The 24,692-nt window shown below is 36.3% G+C and overlaps 1 protein-coding gene and 1 long non-coding RNA gene across 6 annotated transcripts in view; both read right to left on the reverse strand.

Moving 5' to 3' along the window:
- LOC148214426 (uncharacterized) overlaps positions 1 to 4,142 on the reverse strand; it is a 28,214-nt gene extending 24,072 nt beyond the window's left edge. For both annotated transcript variants that reach the window (XR_015798098.1, XR_015798097.1), the window contains exon 1: positions 3,702 to 4,142. This is a non-coding gene — a long non-coding RNA (uncharacterized LOC148214426). The remainder of the gene's footprint in view (positions 1 to 3,701) is intronic.
- DIAPH2 (diaphanous related formin 2) overlaps positions 1 to 24,692 on the reverse strand; it is a 259,065-nt gene that overhangs the window by 120,575 nt on the left and 113,798 nt on the right. For all 4 annotated transcript variants that reach the window (XM_088151773.1, XM_088151771.1, XM_088151772.1 and 1 more), the window contains one exon: positions 4,150 to 4,275. In XM_088151773.1, the coding sequence (XP_088007899.1) occupies positions 4,150 to 4,275 (126 nt within the window). The remainder of the gene's footprint in view (positions 1 to 4,149; positions 4,276 to 24,692) is intronic.

The following is a 24,692-nucleotide window of genomic DNA, read 5'->3' on the forward strand; positions in this document are numbered from 1 at the left end:
CATAGCAGATAACATAGATTTAGCATTTATTACTGCCTAGGAATTCACATTGTTCTGTGATGTTCCTTGGGGTTGTTTTTAAATCTGATGTGATTTAGCAGGTAATGTGAACTCACCCATATATTAACTATAAGTAGTTTTCCATTTCTATAGCTTAAATAATGTTTATATCACAAACAAAGGAAAATAGTATTTTTACTATGGTGGAAGTGACGAAGAATAGATATACATATTTTAATTTACTTCCCATTATGTATGTAGAGAAACTGTCTAGAGATAAATTCAATTTCTTCTTTGGATTAACCTTTAGATTCCTATATATTAAGCAAAATAGGCATCTATTGCTTTTTTAGATTATCTGAAACCATTTTTCCTCCTCTACCATCATCTATTTTGTTAAAAATAACCTAACAGTTTGTGCTTCAAATTAGATACCAAATGTTTTTGCTCCTTCGTTAAGATATTAATGTTATTATCCAAAAATACATTATCTTACCAATTACAGGAGCCAGAGAACAGTTAAATTAGTACAATCAAAAACACAGTACTTGTTTTATTGAAGAGCTTTGGCATTCGCTACTAATCTGCACCATTTATGCCACATGTTTTCTTATCACTAATTACAAAATTATGTAGGAATCACAAAATATTTGACTTTCTGTGCAACTGATAAGTTACAATGCCAGCTTTTCTCTGCTAATAGAATAATGAGAGGAAATGAGCTAAAAGTCAAAGATAATTACCTCACTGGTAGATCACTGTTATGAAACACAAAAGTAATACATATGTCTGATCAAGGGAAAAAAAGGAACATAGTTCAGTTGTAATACTGTGCGTTGGCAATACCATGGGGAATACTCAAATATAACAGTGTCAGCATCATGGCTAGTCAAGTATATGTTACAACCACAGTTCAATACTGTCTGTAATCCTGGACAACCTCAAAAATGAATATTTTTGTAAAGAAAAGGACAACTCAATATCAACAGGCATGTGGGTCTTTCTCTCTTAGGTGCAAGCTGGGACATGATAGACATATAAACTTGTAGAAATGACTGAGGTATTAAAACCTGGAGTCATCTAATGAAGATAAGGAATAGGAGGTTCAAGATAAAAATAAATATTATGGAACTTGCTACCAGGACATACAGTGATGGTCACCAGTATGAATAGGCTGAAAAGGAGATTAAACAAGTACATGGTAGATGGCTACAGTCAGATTATGCATGCAATATCAGAAACAACAGGCCTCTTAGTATCAGTTGCTGAGGAGCACAAGTAGAAGAATGCTGTTGTGACCCCTTCCTGCTTGTGAACTAGATATCTGATTTGCTGCTATGGCAACACGGTACCGGATTTTGATCATATCCAGCTGTTACGTCTAACTAATTCTTATGGAATTAATCAACAAGCCATGTAAGTCATACTCGTAAACAAATCCTATCAAGTTCAATGGGGCTTATTTCTCAGAAGGTGTTTACAGAGTTGCAGTTTTAAATCATTTCAGCTATTTGGTTCTATGATAACCCTGAGTTCCTCTATCTTTCCTTTAAAAGATACACAGAGTAAAAAATGCCACAAAGTGGACAATCCCAATTAAGAACAACCAATCATCTGTACTTTACTGACATGAGATGCAAAGGACTTTTGTTTTAAAATGCCTTAATTACCTGCAGAAAATGAAGCACAGTACAAAAGTCAGTTCCAAGTTTGTGAGTCTCTGAAACTGCCTTTCTTTTCTTAAATTATTAGAGCTAGATTTCTCAGCTTATTTTTGCAAAAGCCTCATTAAAGGATGAATTTTCTCAAGTAGGAAAACCGAGAAAAAATGTCAAAGTAGTGCTGGTAAACCATACTTGAGTTTCAATGCACAGGACTGGAGCATACATGCGTATAACAGTTACAGAGTTCAACAGAAAGTATTCTGAGTTGTCCCAGATGTCAACAAAGAATCAATGAACTTAAAAATTACATCCTGGGAACCATTTCTTTTTATGATGCTCCCTAATTTAAAGGAAGAATAAATTAAAACTGTTGCAGCTACTATAGAATCTTGAGAACAAAAGATAATAGTCAAATACGATAGAGACATATTTTGTAGAAGACAGGTCTGAGGCTCCCTTTATGTTTTCTGGAATGCATGTTAGTCATTAGTTTTTATTCCAGAATGCTAGGTAAATCTGATACCTGCAATAGCTGCTAGCAATTAATTAATTCAATCTACAATTATCTTCTTAAAACTGACTCTAAACAGCAAACCTCAGGGCCTGTTCGTATTGCGTTTGTGTGCAACTATTTTTTTTTTTAACTTTGGTTTCCCCTTTGCTTAATGAAAAATTCTGCAGAACTAAAAAGCTTTCCAACTCTTTGGCATCACTACTGGGCCTAATAAAGATACTTACTATATTCTCCTCTTTGTTAATTATATTATGTGAAGAAGAAAGAAAGAAACAATGTCCAATCATGTACAGTGGTACCTCGGGTTACGAATTTAATCCGTTCCGTGACTCTGGTCGCAACCCGATTTGTTCGCAACCCGAAGCAAATTTTCCCATAAGGTTCAATGTAATTACCGTTAATCCGTTCTGGCATCCGCGGACCACGCGTCAAGGGCGGAAAAACAGCCGCGGACCACGCGGCAGGGCGGAAAAACGGCCGCGGACCACGTGGCACGGGCAGAAAAATGGCTGCGGACCATGTAGTACAGGCAGAAAATGGCCACGGACTACGTGGCACAGGCGGAAAACGGCCGCGGACCATGTGGCACGGGCGGAAAAATGGCAGTGGACTACGTGGCACGGGCGGAAAACGGCCGCGGACCACGTGGCACAGGTGGAAAAATGGCCGCGGACCACGTGGCACGGGTGGAAAATGGCCGCGGACCACGTGGCACGGGCGGAAAAATGGCCGCGGACCACGTGTCATGGCGGAAAATGGCCGCGGATCCGGTTCGTACCCCGAGGCGGAGTTCGCAAACCGAGGTAAATTTTTGCGGCCGGAGCTGGTCGTAACCCGAAAAGTTCGTAAGCAGAGGCGTTCGTAACCCAAGGTACCACTGTATAAATAGGATGCTCATCAATGGGCACAATTCTTTCAGTCTACTATCTGGCAGTCAGAAATAGGTCCTAAATGTGGAGGTTCTCATGGTAACAACTAGTAGATGGGTTTTTTTTTTTAAAAAAAAAGGTAATTCACATATATGAATTTTTGTGATATGTACAAATGCCCCCTTTTGCCAGTTTCTAACTTACCACTCATCATTCTTACTAAATTGAGATCTAGTATATAAACACATATGCCGTACACACTATTGCACATTAATACAATTGCACACACATCAAAACATTTGCCTAATCAAGCTTGCAGGACATAAGAAAGTTAAAACAACCAGACTTTCATCAACGTATCCATCGCCCACTTAAAAATATTTTTCTTGTTCAGTCACCTATAGCTCAAATCTCTTTAGCGTATACACAAATGTGAATGAAAAAAATCAAGAAAGCAATCAATCAATGAACAGGGAATACTGAAACCAAGGTCACTTTATATTTGCTTCCTCAGTTGGAGAGATCCACCTGGTGATTTCATTATGTCTTTTTGTCTAACCGTTCTAAACAATTTGGTATTGTCAGCAAATCTGGCTATTTCATGTCTTACCCCCAAAATAGAGCATTTATAATGAAGTTGAAAGGATTTCTTACCTTATTTATTTCAGAACTGACACAGATGTTCCAAGCTTCATCTTAAACTGCCACAAGTAGCCAAATGAAGTTGCCATTTTCGCTCTTGTCCAGCACAGGCTCAACTACTCTGGTGAGAAAATCACTGAAATACCATTATTTTGATTAGTGCAAGGAATATATCAAGACAAAGCCCAATTCATATATTCGGTACTATAACTAGAATAATCAGAAAGAGGAGGTAGAGATTCCTTTGCAATTGTCAATTTCACTGGCTTTCATATGGGAAGCTTTCATATGGGAACCACATCACATTTCTATATGACCCTTGACAAACAAACAAACAAACACTTTCTGATCAAACAGAGGATTATTTCATTCAAAACCTATTCTAGGTTATGTTACTTAACATTATAAGCAGGACATAATTCACATAGTTCCAAACAGTACTGTAATTATGCAAAGGATATGACCATTTTTTCAAGAAATTTATCATGAGGATCTTCTGTTTTGGGGAACTTCTTGATATTGTTTTCCAAACACTGTATCTGGTGTTGCATGGAATCAAGATTGCCTTTAAGACTTTGAGCTGAAACTGAGGGAAAATATGGTAATTCAGAAACCAGATCTGGACTTACGAGGGGAGAAAAAAGCTATGTCAGAAGTAATATTTGTGAAGGCAGTGAAGATAATTCCATTAATATGTGCTCTCATTTTTCTGAATTACTGCTCATAAAAGTTCTACTATTCATAAAATAAAGGGAGATATATAATATAATATATGAAATCATCATGCTTAATGTGAGAATGTCACTATTTTATTCTGCCATTAGTTCAAACTAATCTAGTTCTATTCAAATTTATTGATAGAAATGCTAATATTTCATTCCTTTGAATCTAATTTGTAGATTAAACAGAAACTAAGTTTCAAAGAGATTCTATCTTAGCAATACATAAAGTTGATGATTTAAAGAAAATCTGCAGAATAGATCTTTTTCTCTCTTTCTTTCACTGAAATGACTAGATCTGTAGAAACTTCTAACTACTGAAAGTTTTTAACTGGTACTTTTAACAACTTTAACCTAATGGGATAATGCAAATTATTGATATTCCAAATAGTTGTAAACAAAGACACATGCACACCATAACACATCACTTTTGTAATTAATTGCAAAGCAGCAGTTATATTGTTCAAATTAATATTAGATGTTAATCAATTACTATTATTTTATTCACTGTGGAATATCTTATCTTTTCTTTTAAATTATTCTTAGCTTATTAGCGTTGCAGCGTAATATTATAAAGTGTAGAGAAAAAAGATCTTCAAAGGTATATATATTTTTCCAATTATATATATTTAAATGTATACCCTGCTTTTGAAATGAGTGTTAAAGCATTTTGTAAATAGCAAGATGATGATGGCAATTGCTGAAACAAAACCAAAATAACAACAACAACAACAACAACAATAATCTATAAATATAGTTTAGGCAAAAGCATTACAGGTGAAAGAAACAAAGAGTATAGAAAGAAAAATGATTTGTTCACAGTCATTTTTCTATGTAGAACTGAACAGGAAAACCAAAGTGATTGTTTACATGTTATAAATTTCAGCATGCATGCATTTGTTTCCATGGCCAATGTTTTAACATATAAAAGTAACAAAAGTACTGTTACAACAAGTTATTTCTTCAGCAATACCTAGGCTCCTGATGATTAATTTCAGATACAAACCATGGCTGTAAAAGTGAAGATTATACATCGTGGGCAAATGAAATATGTAACTGCATTTTGAGTCTTCTGTTGCCAATATTAACAGAAACAGGAGAAAGATTAAATGGTATTCCTATGAACCCAGTGAAGGAACTATGATTCTGAAGATGCTTTCCATAAAGCATCAATAACAATGAATGACTATCTCTGTTATTAAGTAATTTATTTAGTATGATCAGTATGGCTCCAACAGCATCTGGTACTTCTTCCCCCCAAGCACACACACACATATGCACAAAACATCCTATCTATCACAGCAAATGATTTCACAACAATTATATAATTGTTAACATCTAAATAAATTATTAGTGTCAGTTATGTAAAGGGCTGAGTCGTCAAATGTATGAGAACAGAATTGACACCAACTGTTGCTCCACTGTTTTGAAGGGACATAAACCAGAGATCCCTAAAGCTACAACTGGTCCAAAATGCAGGGTGCAGGCCATTCTGGACATACCATAGTATGCCCCTGGAACACCACTGCTTTGCAAGCTAGCCTTCAAGGCATAGGGCTGGATTATTTGTGGGGCTGGGTATCTCCAATTATACCTACCCATCCCACAAGGCCTGACCAAATGGGTATGGTTTGGGATCTCTCTATAACACAATATAATGCAGGCTTGACTTCTCCGTGCAGGGCCTGCTCTTTGGAATAGCATACTCATCCACCCTTTCCAAGCCTCAACTGCGTTGGCCTTCTGTAACACTTTACAAACTTGTTTTTTTCCCCCGGGCATTAGGCTAAGATGTAGACTGAGCCTGTATAGTAAATGGTTTGGGTTGCTATGTTGGGTTCAGCCTCAACCTATGCTATTTTTTTGTTTGGCTTTTACAGTGTTTATGTTCACTGATTACCTTACTGGCATTTTTAATCCTACGTTAGTGGCATCAGAGCCACAATTTCCAAGTTAGGTGGTCATATAAATTGCATGCATCAATAAATACACACAGACACACATACAGAAACATCCTAACTTGTCCTTAAGGGAAGGGGGAAGTAGTATAAACAGTCCATCTTCTGCAAAGACTCCTTCCACCCACAACTGTTCCTAGAAGGGTATCTCAGGAACCTTCATGTCCTGAACGGTAGGAAGAAGTAGATTAAGAAGTTTTCCAAGTATAAAGAAAAAGAGAGTGACAGAGTGACAGAGACAGAGAAGAAACTGAAAACAACTGCGAGGGGGGGGAGGTCATTAAAAGACTGAGAAATAGGTAAACTCCCATTAGAGAACAAACACAATGCAAACCTGATAATCAGACCAGAATATCCAAATTTCCAATCACCTGGCAAGTAAAAAAAAACAGCACTATTGCTATATTTTGTTCCCCCATCCTTCTCCTTCTGAATAATTTCCCTTGTGTCTCATGTCTTTTATATTCTGAAATTAAGAACAGTTCAGTAGCAGGAGCTAATTACTGATTTTTGTAAAGCTCTGGCTGAAGGATGCTGTATGGATACTACAAATCAACAGCTAAATAATTTGGACTATAGTTAAGTACAAACACTTTCATACTGCACATTTATGGGCAACACTACACCAGGAAGACACTTTCAGGGAAAGAGGTTTGCAGATTATAGTCAATGCTCATTGAAAATGTTACTTTGTGAAGAAACTCTGATGAAGCTTAAGCTTAAGCTACAATTTTGAGTTGAGAATATGACAAATGCTAGAATGGATTTGATCAACCTTCCTAATGAGATATAAACTTATACAACAATATGAATTACTCTTGTACTTTCCCAGCATATTAGAACTCTAGGACCTGAAACAGATTTTCTAGCAGTAAATTTAGGACAAATAAATTTATATAGCCGCCCAGAGTTACTTTGTGAGATGGGGGCTATATAAATGTGATGAATGAATGAATGAATGAATGAATGAGAATGCTTCACCAAGCACACAACAAACCCTTAACATAAAAACATACTGTGGTAACAAGTTGTCTGAGGGAATATTTTGCACATAACTTGCACTGTCTTAAAGGGAAGAAAAACAGATAAATTGGTGAAGGCTAAATCCAGTCATAAGTATTAACACTGGTAGCCAGAAATAGAAGATTGTTTTTCAAAGTCCAGGATTATATCTGTGCTTGCTAAAAAGCAATCCAGATTCACTAATATTTTTCCAAACACACAAACTCAAATTGCTTGAATGACCATGAGTGGTAGATACACCCGATGATGAAAGACAGGTTAAAGATTTCTGTCACAGTGTAATTTTCTTTTCATCACATCATATAAGCACAAATAATTCAAAACCAGCTTTTAAACAGATTATTACTTAGGGAGCAATTCATCCTCGTGAGTGTCTGGAATACGGGAAAGGTCATAAGACTCATTTCTTTGCCGAGACAAGTAATTTGCTAGACTTTTAAGCATTCTGGTTGTACAAATTGCCTACAGAGAAAAAGAGGAGGCAAGATGGAGAACATTTTCCTCCCCCAGATTGCCTGTCTTGGCAATTTCTCTTGCATGAGTTCTGTGGTCCGAGGTATTTCTTGGAAGAATGTTGAGGATAGTGCTAATAATTTAAGGAAACAAACTTTTATTTTCTTCTGCTAACTCCTTCCAAGTCTCAACGGGAAATCCCTGTAGAGATATGATAGACAGTTATAATGCCTAGGTTCATGTCAATACTTCTGTTTCAAAGGTACAAAAATGTGAACAACTGAAGAAAAAACCAAAACCAAAATAAAACCAATTCTGAAGACTTGTTTGTGTTTTGTGAAGTTAATATGGTTCTACTGAAGTACATATTTTTGTAGTAAAATCGAAGCACACCAAATATATGACAAAAATTTGGAATAGATGATACTCTACTTGGTTAGGTTTAGTGTAACAGAGTTGAGCCATGTGAGTCTGTATGTGTGTGTGTGTATGCGCGTGCACACACATGTAAGCACACATAGGTCATCCTGCTTCTCTCTGGGTTTGTAATAATGATTTAGAGGGCAATCAAAAACTATAAATTATAAACTATAAATTAATGAAGTTCATATACATTTCAGATAATGATTTAATAAACCAGTTGGGAGTGTGAACTATGGACTGGAATTGCATCTAAAGCACAACACTATTAAGACACACACACACACACAACCATCCCAAGAATGACAACAAAGAAAATATAAAGAATCTGAAGATCAAAATAAAATAAAATTGAATAAAATAAAGCAAAAAATAAAAGCACCCTAAATAGGTAATGCAACTGATTTTATTTTCATACCACTACTCAGATGCTGAGAATGTTAAATAGCACTTGAAGAATAGACAATTAGAACTTAATTGGAATTTTAATCCAGAATGTCTTTAAATCCTCACATCCAGATTCCAACACGAATACTTTACAATTCTGAGAATTCTATATGTTTCACACTCTTTCTTCAGCTAAAGAACTTGTCTTCAAGACAGCAAAACAGTTGCTAGGATACTAGAAGAAAGTTTTAATAACTACACTGTTTTTATCCAATTTGAATTCTGTGAATATTCTACAATATAACAAAGGGAGTTCTAGCAACAAAACAAAATTATACATATACCTCTCCTCTTCTCTTTCCTCCACCCCAAAAGAAAATGAAGAGAGATGACTGATGATGATGACAATGACAGATGGGCTATTAGTGAAGGAACTACTGAAGGTCCTTCTGTACTTGAAGGTATAAAAAGAGTTGGGTTACGAATTAAGTTGTGCAAATACTGAATAGCATCAAAACATGGACTATGTGGAAATACACCTTAGTAATTATGACTCCGTAAGAGAAACACTCTCAACATTTCATCATCATCATCATCATCATCATCATCATCATCATCATCATCGTCATCATCATCAAATCTTCTTTTTCACTGATGCTTCCTAAACACATCAATGCTCTGCCCAAAACAGGTAAGCAGAAAGGAAGAACACATCCACCACTTTCCCTTCAATATGTGTACTGATGAGAAGCAAAAGTGGAGAAAAGCACAGTTTGCCCTGAAGAGTTGCTTTTTTTTAAAGTAGACCCATATTTGTACCATACACTAATGGATCTGCCCTTGCAAAGGAGAATTCAAGTTTCAGTTCTGTGCAATATCAATAAAGAGACTTAGGGGACAAATGACAATGATGATTTATTCGCCAAAGTATAATCAGATTATATTGCTTTCAAGCTACTGTTTTAATTCCAGTGAGAGAAATGGAAGAACATCACACGAGGTATTCTTTACTTTAAATTTTTTTATGGCCTATGTTCGCCTTCTGTGTTGTTATAATCCACACATTCAATGTTTGTTTTGGGTGATTTATCAGAACACTATCCCTAAACACAGTGGCTCAATCTGAATGCTACAAGAGGCAACCATTCCTGGTTTATGGTATATATATGATATAATAATAATAATAATAATAATAATAATAATAATAATAATAATAATAATAATAAAAAAGGAGGAGGAGGAGGAGGAGGAGGAGGAGGAGGAGGAAAAAATTCCCGAAGCAATACAAAAAGGAACATAAAAAGCACATCTTTAAAGCCATCATACATTAATCCTGTCCTTGTCTTTCTATTCTAGAAATTTTATCTTGCAGAAAAATCTTACTTCATCATAGAAAAAACAGTTTCAGGCTGATCTGTTCATTTACATGGGAAGGAAAGACAGAACAAATTTTAAGACAAGAGTATTTCACAACCAATCTAGCCCAGGAAGGTGTCGGGCCTCATCAGAATTTAACGAGACATTTAATCTCAGAAATAAATTAACTGACATTGTAAGATCATGTTTAATGAGGCAAGAATGCGAAAAGAGCTATGCTATAATGGTAGTATAACCTATGAAGAATAAGTATAAGACTCATCAATTGTTTGCTTTTCTGTACAATACAGACAGATAGACTTTCAAAGTTCATGATTAAGGCAGTGAGTCAGCCAACATTTCTTCTTTTTCTTTACTGCAGTAAAACAGATGATACATGGAGGTGATAATTACAAGTGTAACTGTTCCACGAACATTTCATTCGTGAGCTATGAGCTGTGCAGATTCCAAAGTTAATACCAAATCAGATGTGGTATGTACAGATCTTTTCAGTGCTTAAAGGCAGATGGAAAGAGAGAAAGTAGTTCGGATTATGCTGACGCTAATTTAAGGTCGACAGAATACCTAAGGTTAAAAAAAAAAATAAAATCTCCTCCCAGGCCCATAAATCAATATAATCTGGGTTCAGTGGCACAACCTGGACAAAAACAAAACTCTACCAAACATGTCAACCATAACTTTGGCCTTATAAATGGAAAGTTATCCAATAGTGATCAATATGGCATCCTACACATCTTCAGATATGAGCTCTAGATAATTTAGAGAGGATTCAGTGAAGGGGGGGGGGGCTTCTTCAGTTCCATCCTTGCCACAGAAGTGGCTTGATAATGAGCTGGACTGAATTTAAAGCAAATTTCTTCCACCTGCAGTTCAAATTGCTTCACTGTCCTGAGCTTAGATATTAGATATTGAGCTGGCCAGGTTCTACAGAACAAGTGAGGATACTTAGGCATGACTCAGTCATGTCAACTTCCCAGAAAATTCCAGAAAATGATCAAGTTGTATTTTTTTCTCTTCCCCTAGAGCCAAGTGGAATCTAGCAAAATCCAAACGTTCAGCTTAAATTTCAACAGGATATAAATTTGCCCATGATAAGGAAATAAATATAAAATCACCATCCTCATATCAGCATCTCTTGCCTAAAAGAGGGAAAAAGCCCTTGGTATTATAAACATTTGTGTGCATGGCTAGTATCTCCTAAAGTAGAACAAAAGTACAGCTACGTACAGCTATCGGATGAGCACCATGCACAAAAAACATTGTGACTGTTGGGTTTCTACTGTGTGCTTTGTTAATGGCTGGAAACAGACTTGGATGAGACACCATTTTCACCTGAATGCTAGGTAAAACTTGATTCTGATAATACCTACACTTTCCAACTCAACTGTAGCCTTCATGGCTGAGATATCTGGCCCTAGTTTTGGACTTTCTTGCTTCTTCATTTCCCACTTTTTATAATAACTGGTCTGATGAAAACCTTGAACCTGCTATTATATTGTTCTGGACAATCCAATTAAAGGGCAACCACTGTGGGTTATTCTTTAACATACCAACAGTCAATCACAAATACATTTCAGAATTTTAAGATGTACAGCTACGCATTGGAACAAACAAAAGAGGCTTACAGAACATGTGGGAGATATCTAAGTAGACAATGTATATGTGTTAACACACACACACACACACACACACACACACATATACACACATATATATACACACAAATAAAATCTACCCAAACAAAATATATTAATGGATAAAAGTGTAACAGCCTTTACTATTTGGGTAACAAAACTCTGAAACTGTCTCCCCAGAGCATGCTGATGTAGAATAAGCAGCCCATAAATATTTAAGAGGATATGTAAAGTGAATAATAAAATAAATAAATGGTAAAGTGAAAAGGGGCAAGCAGAATGTGTGTGTTTTTCCAAGGGTAAGCAAAACAACCAAGCCAAAAACAGTAACAGTAGCTAAGTGGAGTAATAAATTACTTTATTAAAAGAACACTTCAGATAAGTCAAACTTAAGAAAACGCAAACCCTTCCCACTCTGGCAATACAAAGGCAGTTTTAATTTAGCTTAATAAAGTGAGAGTCGAATTAATAATTAAAAACAGGCCAACATCTTAATTTAACTACATATTGAAAGCAAGTGTCTGCTCCAAAGACACTGCAGCATTTGAATATATGTCCTAGTAGGGAGAAAATAAAACTAAATTGGGAGTATTGATGGATATACAAAAGTACGGTTGATATGCTTTGGAAATATTTTATTGTTTTGCAGCAGGAAGTGAACATAGTATGAAATGTATCCTGCAGCAGACCATTCTGTGACAACATGGCACAGGAACAAACCACTAATAAATTTTTCACTGTATTACAACAGCAGAACTGAAGGCTGGAATTGCAACCATCATCTTAGTAGTGATCAAATCACCTAAGAAGCCAACAGAGGTTTTTCTGTGCCTATTAAACTTCAGATTATCACCTGGCTGCTAAATTCAAACAACTGGTTCTTCAGACACAGACTGAACTCCTGGATACTGCAGACTTGCCTACCTACTTGACCCAACTCTAGAAAGTAAAACAAATAAAACCACAGCTATTACTTTATGGAACAGAAGAAAAACCTTTTGGAGGGGACATTACTCAGAACAAAGATGTCTCATACAGCTGCTTCCTATTTTTCTGGAAAAGGGCAACTGTGCTTACTTGCTAGCTACCTCTTTTAGTAGGCCGGATTCTTACATTCAGCCACATGAATTCAGTGAAAACAAACTTCTGCTAAATTAATGTCTTTCATGCTACTGTAGGTTATTTTTTAGGTTTTGTTTTTTAAAGTTCTCATACATAAGGAGAAGAGCCATATGCTGCCACCCTTTAGACCTTCATAAATTGTGATAAGTCTCCTAGTGCTTTTGATTTCCTTCAAAAGCAACCTCAGGACCCAGCAAATACCAACTTATTTTCCCCTTAAATACACTTCATTTGAAAAGCTCTTCTGATGAATTGAATTAGGGTGGTTGGATATTTTTTCAGTAAAGTGTCTGACATGAATGCATTGGGAAATTTCAGACTTCACAAGTTCATTTTAGGTGTATGGTTACAATTTCCATCAATCCCAACCAGCTTGGACCATATTAGGATTTACTGGCCAAAAAGTGGTTTCCAATCAGCATTAAAATTTATCAATATCTTTTCCCTAAGCAAAGCTGTCAATTTCACCATCTCAGCCAGCTCCATCAATTTCACCATCCATTCTTCTGTGTAGGTAATGTCAAATCTTTCCTTAAGATAAGAATTATAGGATGCACAATATAGGGGAAGATAGACAGAGAGAGAGAGAGAACATTCTTTACACCTTCATCTATTGGTCAAACTATTTGGATGACGCCAACTCCAGGCAATGTAGGAGCACAGGGAGTCCATCTATGGTTCACCCTATGGCTTGCAAAGGCCTAGAGAATTTGGCTGTCTAATGTCTTGACAACACAGCAATCCAACTGTGCTCCTTTTCTGTCAAGATCAATAGCCTACAAAACAGGCATAAAAAAAAAGCCAACTTTCTTGTAACCCAGGACTCTGACTGCGCCAGCCATTAGCAGGGCAGAGCAAATAGGGCCAAGCAAATAGAGGAACATGAAACAAGTCTCTTCTGTGATCTAAGAGGAAATTTTAAAAGTTTTACACACACACACATATATTGTAGGGAAATAATGAACATGACATTTCTATTACATAATGTTACATAATACTGTAGTATAACTAAAATTAGAGCTAAGTATTCAACATAATTTTACTTCATGTTTTAAATACTAATTGCACTTCCTTTAAGAATCAAAAACTTCTGGAATCATACTACAAGATTATCATATCTAGATTTGTATCAACAGTTATCTGCTTTCTTTGCTCTCTGCAGTTAAAAAAATGTTGGAACAAATTCCTTGAGCTATCAGCTTTTACTGGGCATGCTTCACTTCTTTCTTAGTTTTATTGTCCAACCAGTACATTATTTCTCTTAATGGATACACAACCTCTTCCCTCGCCTCTTTTTATATGGAAAAAAAGATAGTAGCACAACAAAATTGAATTATTTGCATTTCATAGTCAAACATAATATTCAACTGTGCTATCAAAGAAATATGATGCTCAAGGAAATGCCTCCTGGGCAGCTCAGCTTAATTTGATAACCTACAATAAAAAGTCACTCTAAGATAAAGTATGTATCACTCTATTTTCATACATCACTCTAGTTTTATGTACAATAGTTGTAATTGCAATTAATAAACAATCATGCACTAATAATCTGTGCCACATATCTACAGCACAAATGAAACAAACAGTCTAGTAATGGACTGATTCAAACACAGCAATAAACCAGAATTCAATTTTATCAGGAACAACCAAGCATTTTGATGTATAGTATATAATTGTTCTTGCTTGGCTTCTCCTGATATTTGAAGCAACTAAACTCCATTCATCCTTCATGCCCATACATATAAAGACATTCATACTGGGAAGATCTGTCACCAGAGTTAGATAACATAATACTATTTATGAGGATTGTCTTTGTATGTGTTCAGACAACAAGGTTGAGTCTGTGGCACACATGCTGCTAGACTACCTTTATGTTACACTTGTGCCTGTGATCTCACTGAACCATTTATTAACAAGCTTTCCTACCTATCACAATCAGCAATTACAGACCATCAGCTGTAAGATCACTGCTCTGAAACAGTCAAGAGGGTCACAGAATTCCTAGCTGTAGCTATGCCCATTAGAAACCAGTGGGTTTCTCCACAACCATCTAAGCCCAAGTTCTTCCCTTTTCATTTTTCTTGTATACAACTGTTGACTGCCTTGTTCCAGGTCTTCCCACCAATCTGTGTCCATAACTTCGATGCCTTTTATCATATTTTACTCTTTACGAAGTTTGCTCATTATGTTGACTTCTCTTATATTCTAAACAATGGCTCTTGTAAGCTTTTTAAAAATTTCTTTTACATTTTACTGGTTTTTTCCCCCGTATGCTCTCTGGCCACTTACTAATAAATAAAGTAAATAAATAAACCCCATTCCATTAATGGTTTGTTAAGCAAAATGTTGATAACCCAAATCAATAAGTAATAAGAATTTATGACCTACTATATGTAAAGTCATATATCATACTGCAGGCCACACTGGTTGCCAATAGGTTTCCAGATACAAGTCAAAGTGGCAATAAAGCCTTGGCTCCAGTGTATTTGTAGGACTGCATTCTCCAAGGACAACTGACCTATCCAGTATATTCTCTTAGATCAAAATCACTACTGATTCCCCCATTTGGGGGATGTTACAGCACCCACAAAGAAGATGTGGGTGCTGCCTATATGATAGAATAGCTTTCCCCCTGAGATCAAGTTCATCCACACCCTGATGATTTTCTGGAAGTCTGTGAAAAATGAGCTCCTCCGGAGTGTTTAGAAAGTCACAATTTGGCATCATTAGGGATTATTAAATATTACTGTGCTAAGTTTATGTTTCTAAAGATAAAATGTTGGGAGGCCATAGTGATTACAGTTCATAAAAAACTAACACATTTCATTATAACTACAATGTATAAATGAGCCTATTTCTATCAAGCACATCAACAGAAGAATAGAATAATAAGAATGAAATAATTTCTCTCTCCATCGTCTGGCTTGATTGCCACTTCAATTATGGAAGTGGAAAAAAGTGAGAAACTAGAGATAGTCATTCCTTGTCCCATTTTTGTGACTATTAGGTGAACTACTAGGAAACCACTTTGTGCTAATTATCACTATAAAAGTTTTTTTTAAAAAAAGACATACTTCTACAAATTCAGTTCTTCTACATTTTCATCACTGTACCTATAAAATAGAGGTGGTACATGAAGAATTCATGACAACTTGAAAGGATGAACATACGAAGCTGCTACCCGTAATTAGCTCTTATCCATATCAGCAAAGAACGGGCCAAACTCATCCATTTAAACTGATCCTATGCAGTGGTGGCACACAGACTTTTTCTCTCGTTCATACCTACCATGATAAACCAGAAACAAACCATCTATATGATAGCTAATGGCACCTGACTAGTGTTACTTTTCCTGAACCCTTTTTTGATGGATGACAACACTGAGTGTTCATGTATTTAAGAATGATGCACAGATGAAGACCAGGCACTCCTTCGCATAGTTTGCATTGCATTCAGCTCTTCTGCCACAAACTACACACTGTTAAGAATACCTGATTTCCAGTGAAAAATTATTTCCAGTTCAGCTGGCACTAATGTCTTCCCTGTCAAATGCTTAAAATGAACTTTCCAGAACAAGCCTCAAGCAACTGGCTGCTCTAATGATAATCGCAGGCTGTTCCATCTAATTCACTACACTGGTGGGAAATACAACACACAGCACTAAATTCCAAAGCTGTAGCATTTGAATCCCAGGATGTTAATTAGCAGCTACTTTAGACAATGTAGCAAACAGCATCACCTGACTGTCAATCTCATCACATTAACCCTCTGGCTTGCTTAGCATATGAAAACTGTAAGCCAACGGTTTATTAATAAGGAGGCATGAGCTGAGCACTATTGGAAACTTTTTAAAAGGTGATAGACACAATCACAATAACACAGCTGTCTTCCTGTACAGACACACAGGATAGTTTGAGGCTGATAAATATGCATAGGTATTTTGGAATTTCAACAGGTAATTTTTGCATCTCTGAAAAACAAGGCCCAGAAATGTCTTAGACATGTGAATCAGAGCCAATAATGACTCATAATGTGGAATTATGTATGCATTTAAATAGTCTTCTGTTTTTAAATTTTACTGAAATTATTCCCAAGTGTTAAGTTTATCAAAAATAATATATTTTGAAGGACGTGTAATCCAATCAATACCCTAGCAATTCACCTCGCTTCCACCCAGCAATCCATTCTCTTTCTGCCTTGTGGAGCTGTATGAAGTTTGAATGAGGGATTCAGTATGAAGGAGACTGGGTGAGATCTCTTCTTTGAACTTAACTGAGGCATCAAACACAGAAAGATGTTTTCAAAATATGTGTGTATGGGTTTTTAGAGATGCAAAATGGAATTTCCAACTTATAAGGGATTTTATGAGCATTAAAAAGTAGGGAAAGGTCAATACTGGGATTTATGCAAAAAGTAGAATAAAATTAAAACTAGCTTCTTAATCTCAACAGATGTTAGTCTATTTTTACCATAAATATTTTTTCCCCTGTATTTTGAATTTTGTATTTCTGTTGTGACTGATCTGGCACTGCAAATAAAAGGAATGATTTAAATTTAAAATATAGGGGAAAAATCCCAAGGCTGAAACACTTAATAATGAGAAGAAGATATCAACTGGGTTTTGCCAAGTTTCTGCCAGGTGCCATGAATGGTACAATGGGCAACGTGGCAATACATGAATCACTGACTCAGTGTCTGTATCTGGTCAGAAACACATATAATTGTTGTACAGGAGACTAGTATATTTGTCTACAGTCTCCATAATAGATAGCGTACGCATTCAAACCAAGGTATCTTGAAATACAAACATATACCAGAGTGTCACTGAATTATTCATCTTTGGTTCTTATTTCAACATGAAATAAAAACTGCAGGACTCTTATTCTGCTATATGTGCTTAATCTATGTTGATAGTTCATTAAAATATAAAAAGGAGTATCTTCATGCCTTTTTTCCTCTCTAATCACAGTTTGCATAGCACACTAATGTGGCTCTCATCCTATGTTCTCTAAAAGGCAGAAGGCGACAAGCAGAAAGACACAAGTGGTATGAAACCAATTTATTAACACCTGAACTTCAGTATTTCTGAATTAGAAGAAGAGGAAGAACAAGTAAGCACAGATAAAGGGCATTTCGCATATCCACAGTCAAAGTGAGAGAGTAAGTAATAAGCACATTATCTAACTAGCAAAGTGACTTTTAAAAATCTTCAAGCAAAATGGGATTCACAGTTCACAAATGTAATATGCTGCTTTGGAAAAACTGTCAGTGGAAGAATTTACCTTAACCTACATTCAGAAAACTTTGGTTAGGAGAACAGTGTTATTAAACAACACAAGTACAGTAAACATTCTTACTCAACAAACTTCCCAATTTCATGTCTTTTCTTTTCTTTTTTGTCATTTGTATTATTCATACACCGATATTTTTCTTCTAATTTTAGTCTCGAGGGTTATCTCTTTTAATGATTTTAGATTCAAAAAGAATTTTATTGGGGGAAAAAAGTTTAAAAATAGAAGGATAGGTCATATTTAGGCCAACAGCAATATTTTGATGAATATCAGGATTCCTGATTTTCCTCCAATATATTTACAGAAATATGGCCCTCAAAAATCTTAAAATTAGTAGGGATTTAAAGATAATTCTCTTTGTCTATATCATTATGACTTTGCTATTATGGTTCAACAATGTTTATAGGTCACATTAACATATGCTCAAGAATTGTTTCATTATTTACAAGCAGTCTTCAAAGTCAGTCCAACTTATTATAGTAGTCTATTCTAGAGATTACCAAAACTGAGATGATTAAGATTTACCCTAGGAGGTTGTAATTAACCCCATTAGTATAAGGGGTGTAATTAACTGTAATTAATAAAACTGAAGTTAATAAATGCAGTTAGTACATTATGGAACTCCTTTAAATCCTCACTTCCTTGGCTCCTACAGCATCCCAATTCATTCATGCAATTAAATTAAAAAAAAAACTAGGAGACAGTAATCAAAACCAAAGTCATATTTCTGCATTTCAGAGGCAAATAAAAAGCAAAGAATCCACACTGAATAAAAAATGCAGACAATATTCAAGCAATGAGAATGGAAAATAACTTTTTTCACCATGGAACAGCCTTATGGCAAAATTAAGATACAGGAAGTATAAACTCTCTGTTATGTTCATGGAGATTTAGCAACATAACAAGAGGGAGGGAGGGAGGAGCCTGAGAGGCAAGATTATTTTAACAGTTTCTGAAATTCTCAGAAATGTTTATCAATCATCTAGAGTCAAAGCAGGATTCCACTTGTACACAAATCTGCCAATTTTCCAGAAGCTACCACATAGCATGAAAGAAAAGGAGTTTATGCTAGGCTGAAAGAAAGAGAAAGACTCTTGAGAAGTTTCATCAGAAGAATATTTTTATGTGAAGATTATTTGAGGCATCTTTTGGGTAACATCACTTGGGTCCACTCTGATTTGTCATCCCTCTGTGTGGGTCTTTTGGATTTGACTGTGGCATGATGGGCTTGTTTTTGGGGAAGAGTTGGAACTTAATGCTTCTGAGGAAATGGACAGGGTCCTTTGTGGAACTTCCTATTTCCAACTGTATCTGCCTGTTTTACAAAATCCAACAGAGTGGGCATCCTTCAGGTCCCTTCTATGAAATAGGCCTTCTCTGTTGCAGTGCCTGCCCTCTGCTGGGTACTGGGGCAGGGTGCTGGATAAAACCAACTTGTAGAGGTTTAGAATATGAATATGATAGCCTCAGTTGTGCTTTATATTTTTTGTTTTTATTCTTGTTAGCTATTCTGCTGTTGCTGTTCTTTGGTTTAACCCTGTTTTAGCTGTTCAGAGTCATAATTGCAAGTAGGGTGGCCATGTAAATCAAATAAATAAATACATCTTGCAATGTAATTAAATCAAATAGTAAAAGATATCATAAAAAATAAAACCATTGCTCTATCATTCAAGAACAGGATAAAATAATATTGTTGTTGTTGTTCAGTTGTTAAGTCATGTCTGACTCTTCATGACCCCATGAACCATATTGCGCCAGGCCTTCCTGTCCTTCACTGCCTCCCTGAGTTTGCTCAGTTTCATACTCATTGCTTCAGTGATGCTATCTAACCATCTCATCCTCTGCCGTCCTCTTCTCCTTTTGCCTTCAATCTTTCCCAGCATCAGGGTCTTTTCCAAAGAGTCCTCTCTTCACATTAGGTGACCAAAGTTTCTGAGCTTGAGCTTCATTATCAATCCTTCCAATGAGCAGTCAGGGTTGATTTCCTTTAAGATTGACTGGTTTGACCTCCTAGCAGTCCAGGGGACTCTTAAGAGTCTTCTCCAACACCACAGTTCAAAAGCATCAATTCTTCAGCGCTCAGCGTTCTTTATGGTCCAGCTCTCACAGCCATTCATTACTACTGGAAAAACTATAGCTTTGACTATGCGGATCTTTGTCGGCAAGGTGACGTCTCTGCTTTTTAATATGCTATCTAGGCTTGCCATAGCTTTCCTCCCAAGGAGCAAGCGTCTTTTGATTTCATGGCTGCAGTCTCCGTCTGCGGTGATCTTGGAGCCCAAATAAATGAAGTCTGTTACTGCTTCCATTTCTACCCTTCTATTTGCCAGGAATTGATGGGTCCAGATGCCATGATCTTAGTTTTTTTAACATTGAGTTTCAAGCCAGCTTTTGCACTCTCCTCTTTCACCCTCATCAAGAGGCTCTTTAGTTCTTCTTCACTTTCTGCCATTAGGGTGGTATCATCTGCATATCTGAGGTTGTTGATGTTTCTCCCTGCAATCTTAATTCCAGCTTGTGATTCTTCCAGCCTGGCATTTCTCATGATGTACCCTGCATATAGGTTAAATAAGCAGGGTGACAGTATACAGCCTTGTCGTACTCCTTTCCCTGTTTTGAACCAATCGATTGTTCCGTGACTGGTTCTAACTGTTGCTTCTTGGCCCGCATACAGATTTCTCAGGAGACAGGTAAGATGGTCTGGTACCCCCATCTCTTTAAGAATTTGCCACAGTTTGTTGTGATCCACACAATTGAAGGCTTTTGCATAGTCAATGAAGCAGAAGTAGATGTTTTTCTGGAACTCTCGTGCTTTCTCCATGATCCAGCGAATGTTGGCAAATTTGATCTCTAGTTCCTCTGCCTCTTCGAAACCCAGCTTGTACATCCGGTAGTTCTTGGTTCACGTACTGCTGAAGCCTAGCTTGTAGGATTTTGAGCATAACCTTGCTAGCATGTGAAATGAGTGCAATTGTGCGATAGTTTGAGCATTCTTTGGCATTGCCCTTCTTTGGAATTGGAACATAAACTGACCTTTTCCAATCCCGTGGCCACTGTTGCGCTTTCCAAACTTGCTGGCATATTGAGTGCAGCACTTTAACACCATTGTCTTTTAGTATTTTAAATAACTCAGCTGGAATACTGTCATCTCCACTAGCTTTGCTGTTAGCAATGCTTCCTAAGGCCCACTTGACTTCACTCTCTAGGATGTCTGGCTCAAGGTCAGTGACCACACCAGTATGGACATCAAGGACATTAAAATCTTTCTTGTAAAGTTCTTCTGTGTATTCTTGCCACTTCTTAATCTCTTCTGCTTCTGTTAGGTCCCTGCCTTTTTTGTCCTTTATCATGCCCATCTTTGCACTAAATGTTCCTTTGATATCTTCAATTTTCTTGAAGAGAACTCTAGTCTTCCCCATTCTATTGTTTCCTCGATTTCTTTGCATTGTTCATTTAAGAAGGCCTTCTTATCTCTCCTTGCTATTCTCTGGAAATCTGCATTCAGTTGCTTATATCTTTCCTTTTCACCCTTGCTTTTCGCATTCCTTCTTTCCACAGCTATTTGTGAAGCCTCATCAGACAGCCATTTTGCTTTCTTGCATTTCTTTTTCTTTGGGATGGTTTTAGTTGCTGCCTCCCGTACAATGTTACGGACCTCCGTCCATAGTTCTTCAGGCGCTCTGTCTACCAAATCTAATCCTCTAAATCTATTATCACCTTCACTGTGTACTCACAAGGAATATGATCTAAGTCATACCTGTGTGGTCTAGTGGTTTTCCCTACGTTCTTCAATTTAAGCCTAAATTTTGCAGTAAGAAGCTCATGATCTGAGCCACAGTCAGCTCCTGGTCTTGTTTTTGCTGTCTGTATAGAGCTTCTCCATCTTTGGCTGTAAAGTATATAATCAATCTGGTTTCGGTATTGACCATCTGGTGATGTCCATGTGTAGAGTCGTCTCTTGTGTTGTTGGAAAAGAGTGTTTGCTATGACTAGCTTGTTTTCTTGACAGAACTCTATTAGCCTTTGCCCTGCTTCATTTTGTACTCCAAGGCCAAACTTGCCTGTTATTCCGATTATTCCTTGACTTCCTACTTTAGCATTCCAATCCCCTATGATGAAAAGGACATTTTTTTTTGGTGCTAGTTCTAGAAGGTGTTGTAGGTCTTCATAGAAGCAGTCAACTTCAGCTTCTTCAGCATCATAAAATAATATGCATGTGCTTAAATATTCCCATCCAATGTAACTATACCCAAGTTTGATTCACACATATAATCCATCTGTTTTGGTGAACAGCTTTAGTGAAACAGGCTGCTATAGCTTATTCACCAAGCACAGAATAATAAAAAATCCTAGCTTAGAGTTTTGTGTGAACTCAGGCACAGAGTTAACTTTGCTTCTAAACATATGTAAGAATGAAAAAGAAACAGTTCTTTGTTCATAGCTATAAATAATCCCACTCTTTATCATGGTGTTTCAAAACCATGACCATGACCTGCTATCTTTTGTCCCAAAGTACAAGACATGGAATGATGGTGTTAAGTTACAGAAAGGGAGATTTCAGTGCATCAGAAAGAATTCAACAGAGCAACCAATGAAAAAGGAGGCAGCAAGGTGGCCTTCCTGGGTGCAGAGGTTGGACAGCTAACTGGTAGAGATGTTTTAATTCGGATTCCTGCACAGAGTACAAAGTGAGACTCAATGGTCCCTTCCTAACAGAAACCATCCAAGATATAAATGTATTATTTGCAAACCAATTTTGGTGGACTATATTATGTTTGCACTCTAGAAAAGAGAGGAAGATTTACCCTCTAGATGAATTTTGTATTCTTATTATTGGATTCCAGGTAAGCTTTTTCTGTTTGTTTGAAGACATTATAAACATTTTATGTTTATTCCTTTTTTGTTTCTTAAAGTTAGCCTTCTTTAAAAGTTTCCTTTGATGCATATTGTTTATTTTGTAATAGTTTTACAGTTTTTGAATCAGATGTCTAAATCAAATTGGCAAATCCTTTTCAGTAATTAAACGAGTGTCAGTAACTGAATCAATTAAGATGATTCAGAGACTTTCTATGCATGGGCAGAATCTTTTTTCCAAACCTAAGCATACATTTATATTGCATTTTGCCTGATTCCACGCCCCACATATGTAGTTCTATACAACTTAAATTCAGAATTAAATGCATAGTGGTTATAAGTAATTGAGAAATATTTTCTGCTCCCGTGATATGATTTATTTCTAGAGCTGCCAAGTTGTTAGGAAATTAAAATGAAACACACAGAGTGTTTATGTGAAATCTGTATTGTTCTATAGTCTTCAAGAACAAGCCAAATCATGCAGTGAACTAGAAAAATGAAGATTAGTTAAAGAGAACCCCATTCTAATAGCAAGCTCTCAAATTAATTTTGCAACACTAACTGAAAGGGGGGTTGGAGAAATGAAAGCTAAACTTACAACTTTGTAGTAGTAGCATACAAAAGAGAAAAGTCACTTGAAAAAAAAAAGTCAATTTTTTGGTTTATTTGCTGTTTTTATTCCAGAATAGTGCCATCAAGTTATTGCATTCTATGGCTTGGCTTGCCTTTAAATCAAATTCTGTTTACCAATAAAGAACAGGTATCTTTTTTTCCCTAACCTCTCCAAATTTACTTCCACCACACAGCTGTATTTTAAGGCATACAAATGCTCTGAATTAAGTTAATCTTTACTGAAATTTTGTTTGCACTATATTTCTGCCAGCACAAGCAAGTCTTGTTGTATGAACAAATTGCATAATTATGTTTTCATCTAACACTTCCATGAAATTTGACAGAATCCAGATTAATCACCGATTTCTTACTCTATAGTCACATTAATTACTTCTTCATAAATCATGGGTTTGGCTCATAACACATATTTAACCCTGCTTCAAAGACCCCATAATTCCATATCCCCAGTTCACATACCCGGTGTATTTTATCTGTGTTAAGCTACAAAACATCCTGTTTCACTACAGGAATCCTTAAAATGAGGTTGGGTGTTCTTCTTAGTGTCCATGAAACAAATTTTGTTTTATATTTCTGTGTTGCCTTATTTTGCATTTTCAAGATGATTAGGAATGGATACGTTCCCTGAATCAGGAGAAATAATGAGAGCCAATGCATTCTGATTAGAAAGCCTGTTAAAACGAATCTGCATTAGAACTGCCAATGTAAAACTAAAGAGGGTAATATTGTTTCACAACACTTTAATTAGCACTTCAGGATTTGCATGTTCTCCCTCCTCCTCAAATGTCAAAGTTCTTCCTCTTACACTAGTCATTAACACAGCAGAGGAAAAACAGAGCACTCAAGTTCAAAAAGTCTTAGTTTAACAGGGTGCCATATTTGGTGTGTGGTTTTTTTTTTTGTTTTTTTGTTTAAGTATGACGCATCCTTTCAAAGCAAGGCATGAAAAGTCTGGATGAACTGAAATCAACACTGTAACAAGAAAGCAATTTTTGAAGGTTCCAGGTTGAAAGTTTAAACATGAATGAAATTCAAATTGTTTTGATTTGATGAGTACTTTGCAGAATTGTAAGCTAGAGGAATATTTCCTCTCAGTTTATCCCTCCCCCTGTAATATGTTAAGTCAGAGTACTTG

Source organism: Python bivittatus, unplaced genomic scaffold (genome assembly GCF_059951505.1).
Source record: "Python bivittatus isolate LINGU-HERP-01145 unplaced genomic scaffold, Pbiv_v1 ctg000670_np1212, whole genome shotgun sequence".
Classification (NCBI taxonomy): domain Eukaryota; kingdom Metazoa; phylum Chordata; class Lepidosauria; order Squamata; family Pythonidae; genus Python; species Python bivittatus.